Source organism: Embiotoca jacksoni, unplaced genomic scaffold (assembly GCF_022577435.1).
Source record: "Embiotoca jacksoni isolate LCO1_2020_lvr unplaced genomic scaffold, fEmbJac1.0.p SCAF_15, whole genome shotgun sequence".
NCBI classification, from domain to species: domain Eukaryota; kingdom Metazoa; phylum Chordata; class Actinopteri; family Embiotocidae; genus Embiotoca; species Embiotoca jacksoni.
The window spans coordinates 7,160,912-7,173,693 of NW_027185285.1; the positions used below are offsets into that span (position 1 = coordinate 7,160,912).

Genomic DNA, 12,782 nt, shown 5'->3' on the forward strand with positions numbered 1-12,782 from the left:
TCCAAAATCCGGACAGCATCTGTCCCTGGGGGTAACCTGTCCCTGTACTCTCCTTGCCCGAAGCAAACCCTCCCCATCCCATCCCATCCCCCCCCCCCCCCCCCCCCCCCCCCCCCCCACACACACACACACACACACACATACACACATACAGTCAAGGCCATTACTCACACAGTAACACCAAGAGTGACTCGTATAAATCACATTCCTCTAGGGGTGACCAGAAACATTTAGAACTTCGAAATGTTTTTAACCCTCCCGTTGTCCTCGGGACCCGCAGCTGTGTTCAACCAAGTCTTATTTTATTTCTATATTTTTTTTAATATTTTTTGGGGGGGATCATCACCCTCACAGCCTCCTTGTCACCAATGATCCCCAAAAATATGAAACTAAAATAGAGCTTGGTTGAACACAGCTGCGGGTCATTTTGACCCGAGGACAACGGGAGGGTTAAACCTGATTCATGTCTTCTCTCTTTGAACTTCTTCCCTGTCTCTGCCCCTCCTCCCCCTCCCTCTCCCCCCTCCCCCCAATGATCTTACCTCTTTTGTTTCCTTTTCCTCACATTTTTCTGATTCTGCTCAGGTGATCCGAGATGTCCTGCTTCTGGGACACAAGCAGGCCTTTGCCTGGGTGGATGAGTGGATTGGTAAGTTCATTGGAGACGGCAGTGACGCGGTTTAGAAAACATGGGTTAGTTTTGTGTGCAGGATTATTTTTGATGTAACAACAATCTCGCGGATCTTAAGTTTTGCTGTCGTTGGTGGCACAAGTAGTTCTGCATGTCGCGTAAAGCTCAGCGAACGTTATGGCTGTTAATCGAAGTCGCTTACTTCCGTTACTTGAAAGAAATCCGCATGGACTTCTGCGTCTTCGCAGACGTGAATCTCGCAGACCTTCTCTGTACCTGCACTTTGTCACTCGGTATTTGGTCACATGACCTCCGTCTCCGACCCTTGTCTTACATGCGTGCCCTTTCCACGCCTGGGCGAGGCAAAAACGTGCCACTGACACGGCGTCCTCTTGTGGGCTGACAGGTGTATCACAGGCTTCGGCGTGACGCAGGGCTGACTGGTCATTTCCAACCACAGTCTGTCGTGACGGGGAGCTCGCCGTCTAGCTCGCCAGCTACATTTCACCACACTCGGATCCATCTGATTATTAGCCAGATCTGCAGGTGCTTTTATTCAAAGCAGCCATCAATCACGGCTGTCAATCATGATGACATACACCCTTTTGAAGCGTCAAAAAAAACCGAATCAAAACGACTAATCAAACATAGTCAGAAAAGAAATTTAAATTTGAACACAATAAGATGGACTTAATGTTCCAGAAACCATATTTGCTTCGAGAAGCGTTTTAATGTATTTTGTGACATTGATTTACCTTTTAAAACTCATGACGCTGCCGAAGCTTTTCTTCATCTCCTGCTGGTACAGAAGCTACATGGACTAAAGTTTCCATTTTTGTAGAAAACATTTCAGCTTCATGCCCTCTTCTCACCTCTCTTATGAGATCATTCACTTCACACCTCCCGAGTCATTATTATTTCACTTATCTTTCCAAGCGCCGTGCTGCAGGCGGTCTCTCATAAATGTTTAGGTTGTTGGCTCAGGTATTGGTTTTTAACCACACAACCGTTCTGATCGTACAACCGTTTCGTGTTATGAGGCTCTCTGTTTGAAGAATCTCGAGGCCCGTGTAGGTTTTTTCAGAGTCGTCAGAATAATCAAATGCAAAATCAGACGTCGAGTGGGTAGCAGTTCAAACTAATCACCACTGTGATGTTGTTTCTGAGTAATTTAGCACAAACATTACAAAGGAGGTGATTTTATAAGACGAAAAAAAAAGATGCTCGAGATATTTTTCCGACGTTTCTTCCATGAGAAAATATGACCGTGTCTCTAAAAAGAGAAACGTCTTCAAGACCAAACACCCGAGTCCATGCAGCTTTGTCCTCACCAAACCAAACAGTCACTGCTTCTAAGTCTCCAACGTCTCCGTCCCAACAGACATGACCATGGAGGAGGTAAGAGAGTTTGAGCGTGCCACGCAGGAAGCTACCAACCTGAAGCTAGGCACCTTCCCTCCAGCCATCTCCATCTCAGAGACCCCTCTGCCATCCAGCACCCGCGGACCCAACAGTGCCCCGTCCACCCCCCTCTCCACCGAAGCCCCTGACTTCCTGTCGGTGCCCAAAGAGCGCCCCAGGAAGAAGTCGGCTCCGGAGACCCTGACCCTGCCAGATCCGGGCCGGAGGGATTCCCTCTTCAAACTGCCCAGCTTCTTCTCCTGGAACTCCAGTCCGCAGCCAGAATGAAAGCGGGGCGGCCACACCGGTGAACACCCTCGACCTATGGATCAGTGGAGGATGCCTGCCCAGCACATCCCACAATGCCCCCCCCTCAGCCAGCTGAAGTGAAGGAGACTTTTCACCGCCCTGGTGATCCCAGCCCCTCAGCAGACTCGCCTGTGTTACAGCAAAAGCCAACAGCCCTCAGACTGCGTTTACAGGCACAGACAGGCCGCCTCGATCTCCACAGCAAAAAGTCCTGCGAGGTGTAAAGGTATAGTACGTCCCAGCGAGAGTCTAACACGCTTCTCTTCTTTTAAAAACCGCCAGCCTGCGTCACGCACCAATCAGGAATCCAATTAGCCCGACTTGAGTGTAGCATACATTCCTGACAATGTTTTATCTCACAGAGCACCACAGATCACCTCGTTTTTATCCGACCTCAGGGTGTGTTGACAAGAAATGTAGAGATCCACTCACTGCACATAAACTTCACACGTACAGAAGTCGATTTTTGTTCCTGCTTTACCGTTAAACATCTGGCTTTGTTGACTGGAGCTCGTGGTTTAGTGTTTCTATTTCTGTGGTTTGAACTTCTTGGCAGATTCTTGTTGGCCACTGTAACAGTTGAATATTGCGGTTCTCACAGTCAGGTGTAAGGTGGTTGTGTATTCTTGTATATACTGTGTGAATATTATTCAACAGATAAAATGTCAGCCGGTGAAAGAAAATCATATCCAGCAATGACACTGCTATGATATCTCTACTAGGTATTTAAACAGACAGGACTTTTATCTTCTGTGTTCGTTTACTGAGTTCAGCCAGCCGCAGCGGCTTCATGCGACACCTTTGATTTGACCGCAGCGGGCTTTGAAATATTTGTGAAGTGAATGTTTTCTTTGTTATCTCGGCCTCATACTTGATGTTGTGTTTTACTTGACTTTTTACAGATTGGTCACGTGGTGTTGTTTTGATGCTATATTCATTTCAACCGTGTTCATTTTCACTCATGCTATCAATGAGTTATGTATTCAGTACATGAAATTAAATACTGGTGCATCCATAGCTGTGTGAGGAGGAGTCTTTATTAATATTGTCATTTCAATAAAGTTAAACCACTTAAAGCGGATAAACTCATGACTGAATATGTAGGACATACAAAAGGACCGCATTCATTCAAAACATGGATGGAGGTGTGTGTTACAGGTGTAACAGCAGATCTGATTGCAGATCCAAAATATTTTACCCTTTTTAACTCCTTGTTTATGCTGATCATCATGATATCTTCTTCATGTTAACATTAGAGCCCTGGTTTTTCTTTGACCCCTGTTATTTTCTTTCATTAGAGAATGAGACATTACAAATCCCACTGTCACATTTTATTTATTTTTTTTATCAAAAAGCAAACACGCACCTCGAACAATCATTTCTAGTATTTTTTCTTTTTTTCTAATAACATAATGGATATAATATAAAAAAAATACTGTATCGTATTTTCCATTATACCTGACTCCATAAGGAGTTTGACTCTCCGGTTTTAGGTAAATAAAGGCAAGTAAAGTCGCGTCCCAATACATAATGAACTTTAATGCTCTGGTAATGTGTAAGCAGCGTTTTCAAACAGGTGTGTGTGTCTTGACTGAAGTCAAAGTAAATCATGTCGACACCTGTTACAGACATGAAAGCTCATCCTTTATTACAACTGAATGGTCAGTAATGTGCTGTATGCTACAACACTTACACACACTTATACATGTAAAAGAGTATTCATGTAGCCTCCGGTAGATGGATCAAACAGACTTTATAGAAAACTTTTATTTAAAAAAAGAATGACTTGAAAGGTTTAGAGTGCAGTTTTGTGCACAACAATATAAAACGTAATAAATAATGAACGTTCTTTTTTTTTTGTCTTTTCAAAATATGTATACGCCAAACCAAATCCAAAGCTGCTATTTGCTGAATTCTTTTCTCCAAATGTAATGATGACAAAATGTAAGTGAAGAATGACAAAGTTAACAGACAATGGACGAAAGTGAAAGCTTTAAAATGTGCAAAGTTCAGTTTAAACATCAATGTTACATTTATTTTCTAAGACCTAACCTTAAACCTTATAAAAACAGATTGAACATACTTTTTAAAAGATACAATGCTTATACAACGCAAGTTGTAACGACAAAAAAAATAAAATAAAGTGAGGATGTGGTTGTTTCCACCCTTATACTGCATGTAAACCCAAAAGAAACCATCACCGACCCAGCTGATACATTTGTTCAGTGCAAGCCAGCAACAAGGCAAAAGGTGCATCTAATGTGCGCGACTTACTTTTCTCCTTCATTATCTTTCCTCCACGTCTTTGGTGAGGCCGTTTGCTCTCCGTCTGTTCTTGGCGTCACTCATGGCGTTGAGGAAAAATTCATACCAAAAAAAGGTGAAGCCTGTTGACAGCGCAGCCTTTAACAGGCTGGGCGAGAGGCCTTTGAAGAAGCCTCGGACGCCCTCCTCTTTGGCTATTTGAGCCATGCAGTCCATCAGACCTGTGTAACGCCGCACCTGCGCATGTAGAAACAAGAGGTTATACCGACAGATTAGACCCAGATCATATGCTCCTGCGGTGTGAAACATGCTTACCTGTCCAAAGTGAAGTCTGGCGGCCTCAAAACCTTCCACCTGAAGCCTCTTCTTGAACAGGTCGAAGGGGTATGTGATTGTTTTACTGATCATGCCAGCTCCACTGCCACAGACCAGGCTTCTCAGGTTTCCTTGAAGAGAGACGTAAAAAGTCACAGGATTTAGAACTGTCCAAGGTACTTGCGTGAATGTAAATATTGTCCTTAGTGTGCAGGACTTTGAGTCTGTTCTTTGCCGACCTCTTGACTTTCCAGCTTCAGGCGATGAAGCCAGCATCTGTTTTAAGATGTTGTAGAAGAAGAACTGCAGTCCAGCGTAAGGAAACACTGCAATCAGGGTTGGAGACAGGCCGCGGTAATATGCCAGCGTTCCCTCTGAGCGCCACATTGTAAACACGGCATGTCGCAGGTTCCTGTACACCTGAAAAGACCGGTGGAAGCATAATACAGGGTTTCTGGAGGGTCCCCGATGTTTAATACCGTACAAAGATAATTATAATCCAAATATCTAAGAATAATTTCTCGTGGGTTTTTAATTCAATTCTTGCAACCGGGACCATAATCAGAGCAAACAGGTTACAAGACACGGTGTTTTCTCTGATTCAACAACGGCATCTGCTCTCAATAAAGGATAAGCTCATTCCCAAATAATGATCTTTAAAAAAAAAGAAAGAAGAGGAATATCTTAGTCTATTGGAAGTCGAGTCCAGTAGAAGAAATACAGACTACACAACATTTCCATTACTCACTTTCATTAGGAACAATTTTTTTTTTTTTTTTTTTTTAAAGTTTATTCATTTTTGGTGGAGGGAGACAAAAGCTTCCTTTTGCTGTTGATGTTGGTATATATCTGTTTCTCTCCTGCCACATTCACAGCGCCTCACCTTGTTATATCAATCCAAAAAATAAACAACAGCAACTGATAACCGTGAGTCGGCATAACACATTCTGTCATGAAGTGAAAGTCGCAGTGTATCTCACCCTGGGTTCTCCCTGAGCTGCAAAGCGTGTCCGCAGTGTGTCCAGAGGCTGGCAGACCACCGTAGCAGAGCACGCTGCCAAGCCACCGCAGAGGAAGTGAACTCCTGCCGTCTGACTGTCGTACGACGTGGAATTATGAACCGCCTCGGTCAGGAACTCAAAACTGGCAAACTGCAAATCACACATACACAGTCAGGTAAATCTTGTAAATAAAAGTGATCACGTTATTTAGATCGCTGTGTCAACACGCTGTTTAAAGTCTACAGGCTCTACCTGGACAGCCCCGAAGCAGATGGAGAGGAGCTGTGCCGGGATGTGGCCCTTCCAGAAAGCAGAGGGTCCCTCCTCTGAATGAATGCAGCGAAATGCCTGAAATAATCCCCAATACTTCCCCTCCTGCCTGTACGAGGACACTCGCTCTATCTGCAGCTGTGGGTGGAAAGAGTTACTGATGAGCATACAAGACGCAAACAGTTTAATTTCTACTTTTACAACACAACTCTCTATGATAGTTCAGCTGCTCAGATGTGATGTCAAGAGATTAAGAAGCGTGAACGCTAAATCAAAGAACATGATGATGTGATTTAGTTCGACATTATCGTGTAGATTGTTTGGTGCTGAACATAAATGAACACTGGTTTACACATGAGCGCCTTTCTGTCACTGCATGTGGAGTCGACCGTTTCGTCAATACCTGAAATCTGATTTTAAGGACGTCAAAGGGACTGATGAGGGCTCTGGTGACCATCCCAGCAGCCGAACCAGCCAGCGCTGCCTCCCCCGCCGAGAGAACTGCACCCTGAACACCAGGGTCAAAGCCCACCATGTCTCCAAAGCCTCAGGTTCCTTTTAACACTGGAGACAGAAATGACGGATTATACGGGATTCGAGTCTCAGCATTACAAGATCGCAGTGCTGCATTGACACAGTTGACCACACATATTACTACAACAACGAGAAGACTGAGTGGGACTCTCTTGGCACATAAATAAACTGGATTAAATCCTACGTAGAGGACGGGGGATGCATTTTTTTTTTTTCTTTATAGGTAACTACAAATCTGAGTGGACAAAATGACGTGTAGAGTTCCTCATTGTTTTATATACAAACCTATTCTGCGAAGAAACTAGCTGTCAGTGGAGCAGCAGAAGTTCTTGCGTATTTCAAACCGTCTTCAGATTGACATGTATTTAGTTACTTAAAACATGCAGGACGTGGTTTGACAGAGATGTCAATTTAGCTGTGTGCCGTGAATGTAAGAAATTCTGCTGTCAATCTGAATTTGTCAATTATGTAGTCTTGATTTAAGGACAGAACTCTGACTCTGGCTTCTTTATGAATCTGTGATCTATTTCAAGCCCATCTGTTGTTTCCATGTCACCATGATGTTTTCTTAACAGTATATATATATATATCATATATATATGTATATAATATATATGTATAATATGTATATAATATATATATATATGTATGTCTAATATATATGTATATAATATATATAATATATATGTATATAATATTTATATAATATATATGTATATAATATATATATGTATATAATATATATAGATATATACTGTACTGTATATACTGTGCATTTTATATTTATTTTTTTAACTGCTATTTTATTGCTTTTGATTATTCTATGATTATCTTATTGCTTCCTGTGTGCTGCTGTAGCGAAAAAATGTCCCCTCGGGGATTAATAAAGTAACTGCCTAACCTAACAGCCTGTTTATATCGACGTTTTGGGGGCATCTTCACTGATGCACAGCATTTTACAAAACTTAATTCCAACTAATGATGACATAAAACTGCACTAACCAGTTGCAATGTTGGTAGAAATCACAACACAGCATGTGGAGGACATGCAATGAGACCTTGGGATATGCTACGCTAAGCTAACAACAGAGCAGCTTGTTCCACTTTGAAACCGGGGCTGTAGCAGTAACAAAGGTCAAAAAGAAAAGAAAAGAAAGAAAGGCTTTTACCTTATAGTAAATATCCTTTATAGATACATCTTCAGCTCCCCCGCTGAATCCCAGTTAGTGAAATCCAATATTAACTGGTTTCTACTTCCAGCCTTCGCGAGAGTAATACTACTTCCGGGTCCGCCTTTCGAAGACGAACTATCGCGATGAGATGGATCCGTGCCTCATTTCAACAGGCTAAAAAAAACAACAACAACAAAAACACAACGCAACCACGGCGAAAGTCTGCTTCCAGCGTTAACGTCTCCAGTGAAAACAACACAATTCGTGGTAGATAAAAGGTTGTGACTTCCAGAATACGGACGGATGCAAGAAGATCTTGTTTTGGTCGCAGTTATGTTATTTTTTATTTTTTTATTTTTTTGTGGCCACCGGGTGAGGAGAGGCAGGGACTTATCTTGACGTTGATACGTCATCTTCGGCCGCGTCGAAGAACCGGAGTGGGAGGGCCAGTTCAGAGGAGAAGAATTCACGTTGAATACGAACATTTTTCTTTCACTATTCTCAAATTGTAAGTAAATGAAATAACCGTGAATTATCTACCAAGCTGCGTGTAACCGTCTGTTCCTCCGGGCGGGCCGGTTTCACTTGAGGGTGGGTGTGGGGGGTTAGGTATTAAACTTGGACGTCGCGTCTTTGACGTTTGCGTAACGTTACGATTTCTGCAGAAACGCGAGCTAACGAACTCTTTCTTTTTAGTTGGTGACCGGTAATTATTACATTACTACTAATGCGACGTTTTCTGTGCTTTTAATCCAACTGTGGATCAAAACATCGCAACCCCCAAGTCCAGTCAATGTGAGATGCAACCGCACGTATTGAACGGATGTGTGGTGATTGTTATTTAACACCGCACAAGTGAAAATCAAGCTTTGTTGTGTCTGTTTGTTTGTTGTTGTTGTTGTTGGGGTTTTTTTTTTTTGGGGGGGGGGAGATAGGATGACCCTTTAGTTGACCTAATGTTTGTCCATGTAATCCCCCCCCACCTCCTCCTGTCCCTCCGTGAATGAGCTGCGGCCAGCAGCGTATTTGATGACTGTACAGTATTTTGTGGTTTTATTGTTGTCACACAAACCGTCCCGAGGTCACTGGCTGCCGAGGCTTGAAGCAGGACATGTGCGTGGAAAGCTTTCATTTCGTTTGGTAACACCTGTTACATCTTACCAAACGAAGTTAAAAAAAAAAAAGAAGAAGAAAAAAAAAAAAAAAGGGGAAGGGTATTGTCTGATCTCCACAGCGTGACAGCTCTCTGGTGTCATTTAGATGCTCCCAGCTAAAATGGAAAACTCTGCTGACGACTACAGGATCCAGTCATTTGACCAGGACACACAGATGTTACTGAAAACAGCCTTGAAAGGTCAGCGTTTCACCGCATCCTACAACCGATCTCCAGGGATTACAAATGATTTGAAATCCGTCAATATTTATTTTTTTTTTCTTATCCCTTCGTCCAGATCCAAGTTCAGTGAACCTGGAGAAGGTATCCGACATCATCGTGGATCAGTCTTTAAAGGACCAGGTGTTCAGCAAAGAGGCCGGACGCATTTGCTACACGATTGTTCAGGTCAGTGCTGTTGGCACTTCAATGGCCTATTTAGTTTGTTGAGGGGAAGTACTCTGACCGTGACACGGAGCGCTGCTGAGGCAGAGGGATGTAAGAAGCCCAAGACAAGACGAGGACTTAAACGTCTTGAGTCTCTTTCGCTAAATTCTTAATCCTCTCGTGCCTTATTCAAGCCTAACTTGTCGTTTACGTTTGAGCGACAGGAGGCTACTAAATCAGCTTAGCGACATCGCTGTGACTTTTTTTTTTGTCATTCCTTCGTGTGACCCGAATCTCCGTCTGTGCAGGCGGAGACCAAGCAGAGCAACGGAAACGTGTTCAGGAGGAACTTGCTGAACCGCCTCCAGCAGGAGTTCAAGGACCGCGATCAGACGAGGGGACGCTCGCTGCGGGAGTGGGTGTGCTACGTCACGTTCATCTGCAACGTCTTCGACTACCTCAAAGTAAGAGCCGGACGACAAATTTGGTTTCTCGTCAAGATATTTCAACCCTCTCGCGTTTTCGTGAAGAATGCAGAGCGGCTTTGTTCAATCATATCTGGGTCATCGGCCAAATGACGCAAATGCCCTCAATCTTCTGACAACCATTAACTGCGGTGGGATAATGTTCCCGGAAGGTGCGGCGCAGGTACACATTCAAATCAACCGTGGCCTGACTCGGGTTTCATCCTGGATAACGGCCACTGTTATTTTTGCATAGGGCAACTCGTCATTTCTTTACGGGTGTACTAGACTCCGGGGCCCGACTCTCGTTTCCTCCTCGATTTTAAAGTGTTTGTTGTTTTTACTTTTAAAAAAACAAAACAGTCAGCCACTATAAGCATTCTCCGCTCTTTATGTCTCAGGTGAACAACATGCCGATGGTGGCCCTGGTCCACCCTGTGTATGACTGTTTGATGAGGCTGGCCCAACCGGACGCTCTAACGAATGATGAAGAGGTGAGGAAGGGAACTGGTTATTTTTAATTCTCTCGTTACAACCGAGTGTTTCCGTAAGAGGATTTAATGAGCTTAAATTAAACTCGTATCTTACTTTGAGAAGAGACGGTTAAATGCAAGTCTGTCAAAATGTTCACCAAGCATATTTATGGGCTCGTCTTCATGTCTGAGGTTGTTTCTTTACCGTTTACGGTCATCCGTGTGACTCATAAATCCTCATAATTACCAAGGGCACAGAACATTACCAACACTTTTTTTTTTCTTTGTTTTTCATCCTAACCTGTTAAAGGTCGAATATCCATTTTTTTTTTTTTTTTTTTTTAAAAAGGCAGAAAAAGAATATAAACAAATCGTGTTGAAGACAAAAAAAAAGTCAAAAACATTTGGTGAATAATGGTTCGTATTCTAATATTTGAGAGGAAACGTGTAAACTGTACACATGAAGGCCTCAATCGGCCCTCTATACAATCGGTGCTTTATTTACTTTGTTCCGCATCGTTTGTTTTGTGAATGTCCACAAATGTGCGTATGTATATTATAAGGAATATATTATTTAAATCCTTTGTTTAAGTCGATTCTCTTCGACGTAGAAAGCATTCGCAGAAGCCGTTTCGCTGAGGTGTCTCTGCTCCGCCTCCGCAGGTGGACTGCCTGGTGCTGCAGCTGCATCGCATCGGAGAGCAGCTGGAGAAGGTGAACGGCCAGCGGATGGACGAGCTGTTCTTCCTGCTGCGGGACGGCTTCCTGCTCCAGAAGGGGCTCACCTCTATGGCCCGTCTGCTGCTGCTGGAGATCCTGGAGTTCAGGGCCGGAGGTTGGATGCTCAGCAGCACCGCCCACAAGTACTACTACAGTGAAATCGCTGACTAGGACGGTAGAGAGACAAAATGCCCTTGCAGTCGGACGGAGGCCGAGCACCTCTCGGGATGCGTTTTGGAATCGGTTCAGGAGCGACGTCGCACGTGACGTAATTTCCTCGGCAAATCTGACGGATTTGGTGCTAGGTCGGATCAGCCAAAAGAACGCACCCTTGCTTAGCCTGCCTTAACGGAACAACCAATCACAGGCAGAATGTCCCTCTTGCTGATCCGATCGAGTACCTTCCATCTGACGACAGCGGAACAGCAAACGCCATGAAACTCTGCACCGACAGACTCACTTTATTTCAAAAAGCTCAGAAGCTAAGCCGACGGTAACTTCAATGTCCTTCCTACTGTGAACTTGACCAAAAACAGTCTATACTCTTGTCACATTTCTAGAGTGGAAACTCTGACAAATGAACAAGAGACGACGCAGGAAATGAATGATTTCTACGTGCCTCAAGATTCCCTGCAAAAGTTGGCTTTGCCGCATCAGATTTGCTGGGTAAATGAATTAAGTCATGTCTGGCGTCCCTCCCAACCAATCCTGACGCGTGTTCGGCCCCTGGGTGTCTTTGTCGGACTGCAAGGCATGCTGGGTATTTAGGCCCAGCAGAAGCGTTCTTCCTGCGAGGAAAAGTGCGCTGAGCATCAGAACGTTCAAGCAGCTTGGACACCTCACCTGAGTGACCGCTGACTATAAAACCAGCAGATTGATGACAGACAGCCACATCTTCCAGATAATCAGTGGAGGAGTTGGAGAAGATGGCAGTTCATAAGCCGTAAAAAGACTTTTGATTTTGCTGGATTGTTCCCTGCGTTTGATAATATTACCGAGGCGTTGTGATGTGGAATGTGCAATAGTTCAGGAGTTGAAGTTTACGAGGTTTAGCCACATCCAGGCACACTTTGTTCAGCAGAAGTTTGTTTTACAGTTTGAACAGAGCTAGAGAAGCTGAAGTTGTTGTTGTTGTTGTTTTTTTTCACGTTTTTAATCTTTCTGGCATTCCTGTTTTGAAAGAACATTTCAGTTTAAGTTGACCAAATCCAAAGGAGTCTGAGGAGACATTCCAGTCAGATGCATCTGATTCGGTCTCTGTTTTTATTTACATATCTTATTGTAGAATTAACAAAAGGTTTTTATTGCAGTTCAGAGGAAGTTTTTGCCAACTTTGTCCTGTTGGATTCCTGTTGCTGTCCAGTTTGTCATGTGAAGCACTGTCTGACTTCAGGGATTTATTTTTATTTTATTTTTTTTTATTACATTTTGTTACAACTTCTAAATAAAAGACCAAAAGATTGGTTACACTTTAATATTTAAAATGTTTTTCTACAGGTAATCAACATTTTTTTTTTAATACAATTCTGAATTCACAACTTTTGCCGGTTAAAGTTGCACCAACATAACATGAACATCATCATCCAGTACAGATGACTCTTTCCCCTCTTTATATTCGTACAGGACAGTTATGAGCACGAAGCTCGTGCAAAAGTGTTTTTCGTCTAAATTCAGGTTCCATCAACAC

General features: G+C 43.3%; 3 protein-coding genes across 3 annotated transcripts in view; 2 read left to right on the forward strand and 1 right to left on the reverse strand.

Moving 5' to 3' along the window:
- The window catches only part of pitpnc1a (phosphatidylinositol transfer protein cytoplasmic 1a), a 42,982-nt gene extending 39,205 nt beyond the window's left edge, over positions 1–3,777 (forward strand). The window contains exons 8-9 of the mRNA XM_069149199.1: positions 586–649; positions 2,013–3,777. Of these exons, the coding sequence (XP_069005300.1) occupies positions 586–649; positions 2,013–2,320 (372 nt within the window). The 3' untranslated portion in view covers positions 2,321–3,777. The remainder of the gene's footprint in view (positions 1–585; positions 650–2,012) is intronic.
- An 82-nt stretch (positions 3,778–3,859) lies between these two features.
- Positions 3,860–7,998, reverse strand: slc25a19 (solute carrier family 25 member 19). The gene is made up of 7 exons (XM_069149198.1): positions 7,896–7,998; positions 6,596–6,756; positions 6,175–6,330; positions 5,902–6,072; positions 5,161–5,341; positions 4,922–5,052; positions 3,860–4,843 (listed from the first exon to the last, which is right to left on the reverse strand). Exons 2-7 carry the CDS (start codon positions 6,725–6,727, stop codon positions 4,628–4,630), a joined length of 987 nt encoding a protein of 328 aa, XP_069005299.1. The 5' UTR covers positions 6,728–6,756; positions 7,896–7,998; the 3' UTR covers positions 3,860–4,627.
- Positions 7,999–8,151: 153 nt separating this feature from the next.
- Positions 8,152–12,570, forward strand: LOC138198066 (MIF4G domain-containing protein B-like). The gene is made up of 6 exons (XM_069149201.1): positions 8,152–8,406; positions 9,159–9,252; positions 9,350–9,459; positions 9,747–9,902; positions 10,304–10,396; positions 11,039–12,570. Exons 2-6 carry the CDS (start codon positions 9,159–9,161, stop codon positions 11,264–11,266), a joined length of 681 nt encoding a protein of 226 aa, XP_069005302.1. The 5' UTR covers positions 8,152–8,406; the 3' UTR covers positions 11,267–12,570.
- The last annotated feature ends 212 nt before the right edge of the window (positions 12,571–12,782 follow it).

Coding starts and splice junctions, on each gene's coding strand:
- LOC138198066 (XM_069149201.1), top strand. CDS start 9,159: ATGCTCCCAGCTAAAATGGAAAACTCTGCTGACGACTACAGGATCCAG. Junction 9,460..9,746: donor TTTGCTACACGATTGTTCAG/GTCAGTGCTGTT, acceptor CCGTCTGTGCAG/GCGGAGACCAAGCAGAGCAA. Junction 9,903..10,303: donor ACGTCTTCGACTACCTCAAA/GTAAGAGCCGGA, acceptor TTTATGTCTCAG/GTGAACAACATGCCGATGGT.
- slc25a19 (XM_069149198.1), bottom strand. CDS start 6,727: ATGGTGGGCTTTGACCCTGGTGTTCAGGGTGCAGTTCTCTCGGCGGGG. Junction 6,073..6,174: donor TCTGCTTCGGGGCTGTCCAG/GTAGAGCCTGTA, acceptor TGTGATTTGCAG/TTTGCCAGTTTTGAGTTCCT. Junction 5,342..5,901: donor CAGCTCAGGGAGAACCCAGG/GTGAGATACACT, acceptor CGGTCTTTTCAG/GTGTACAGGAACCTGCGACA.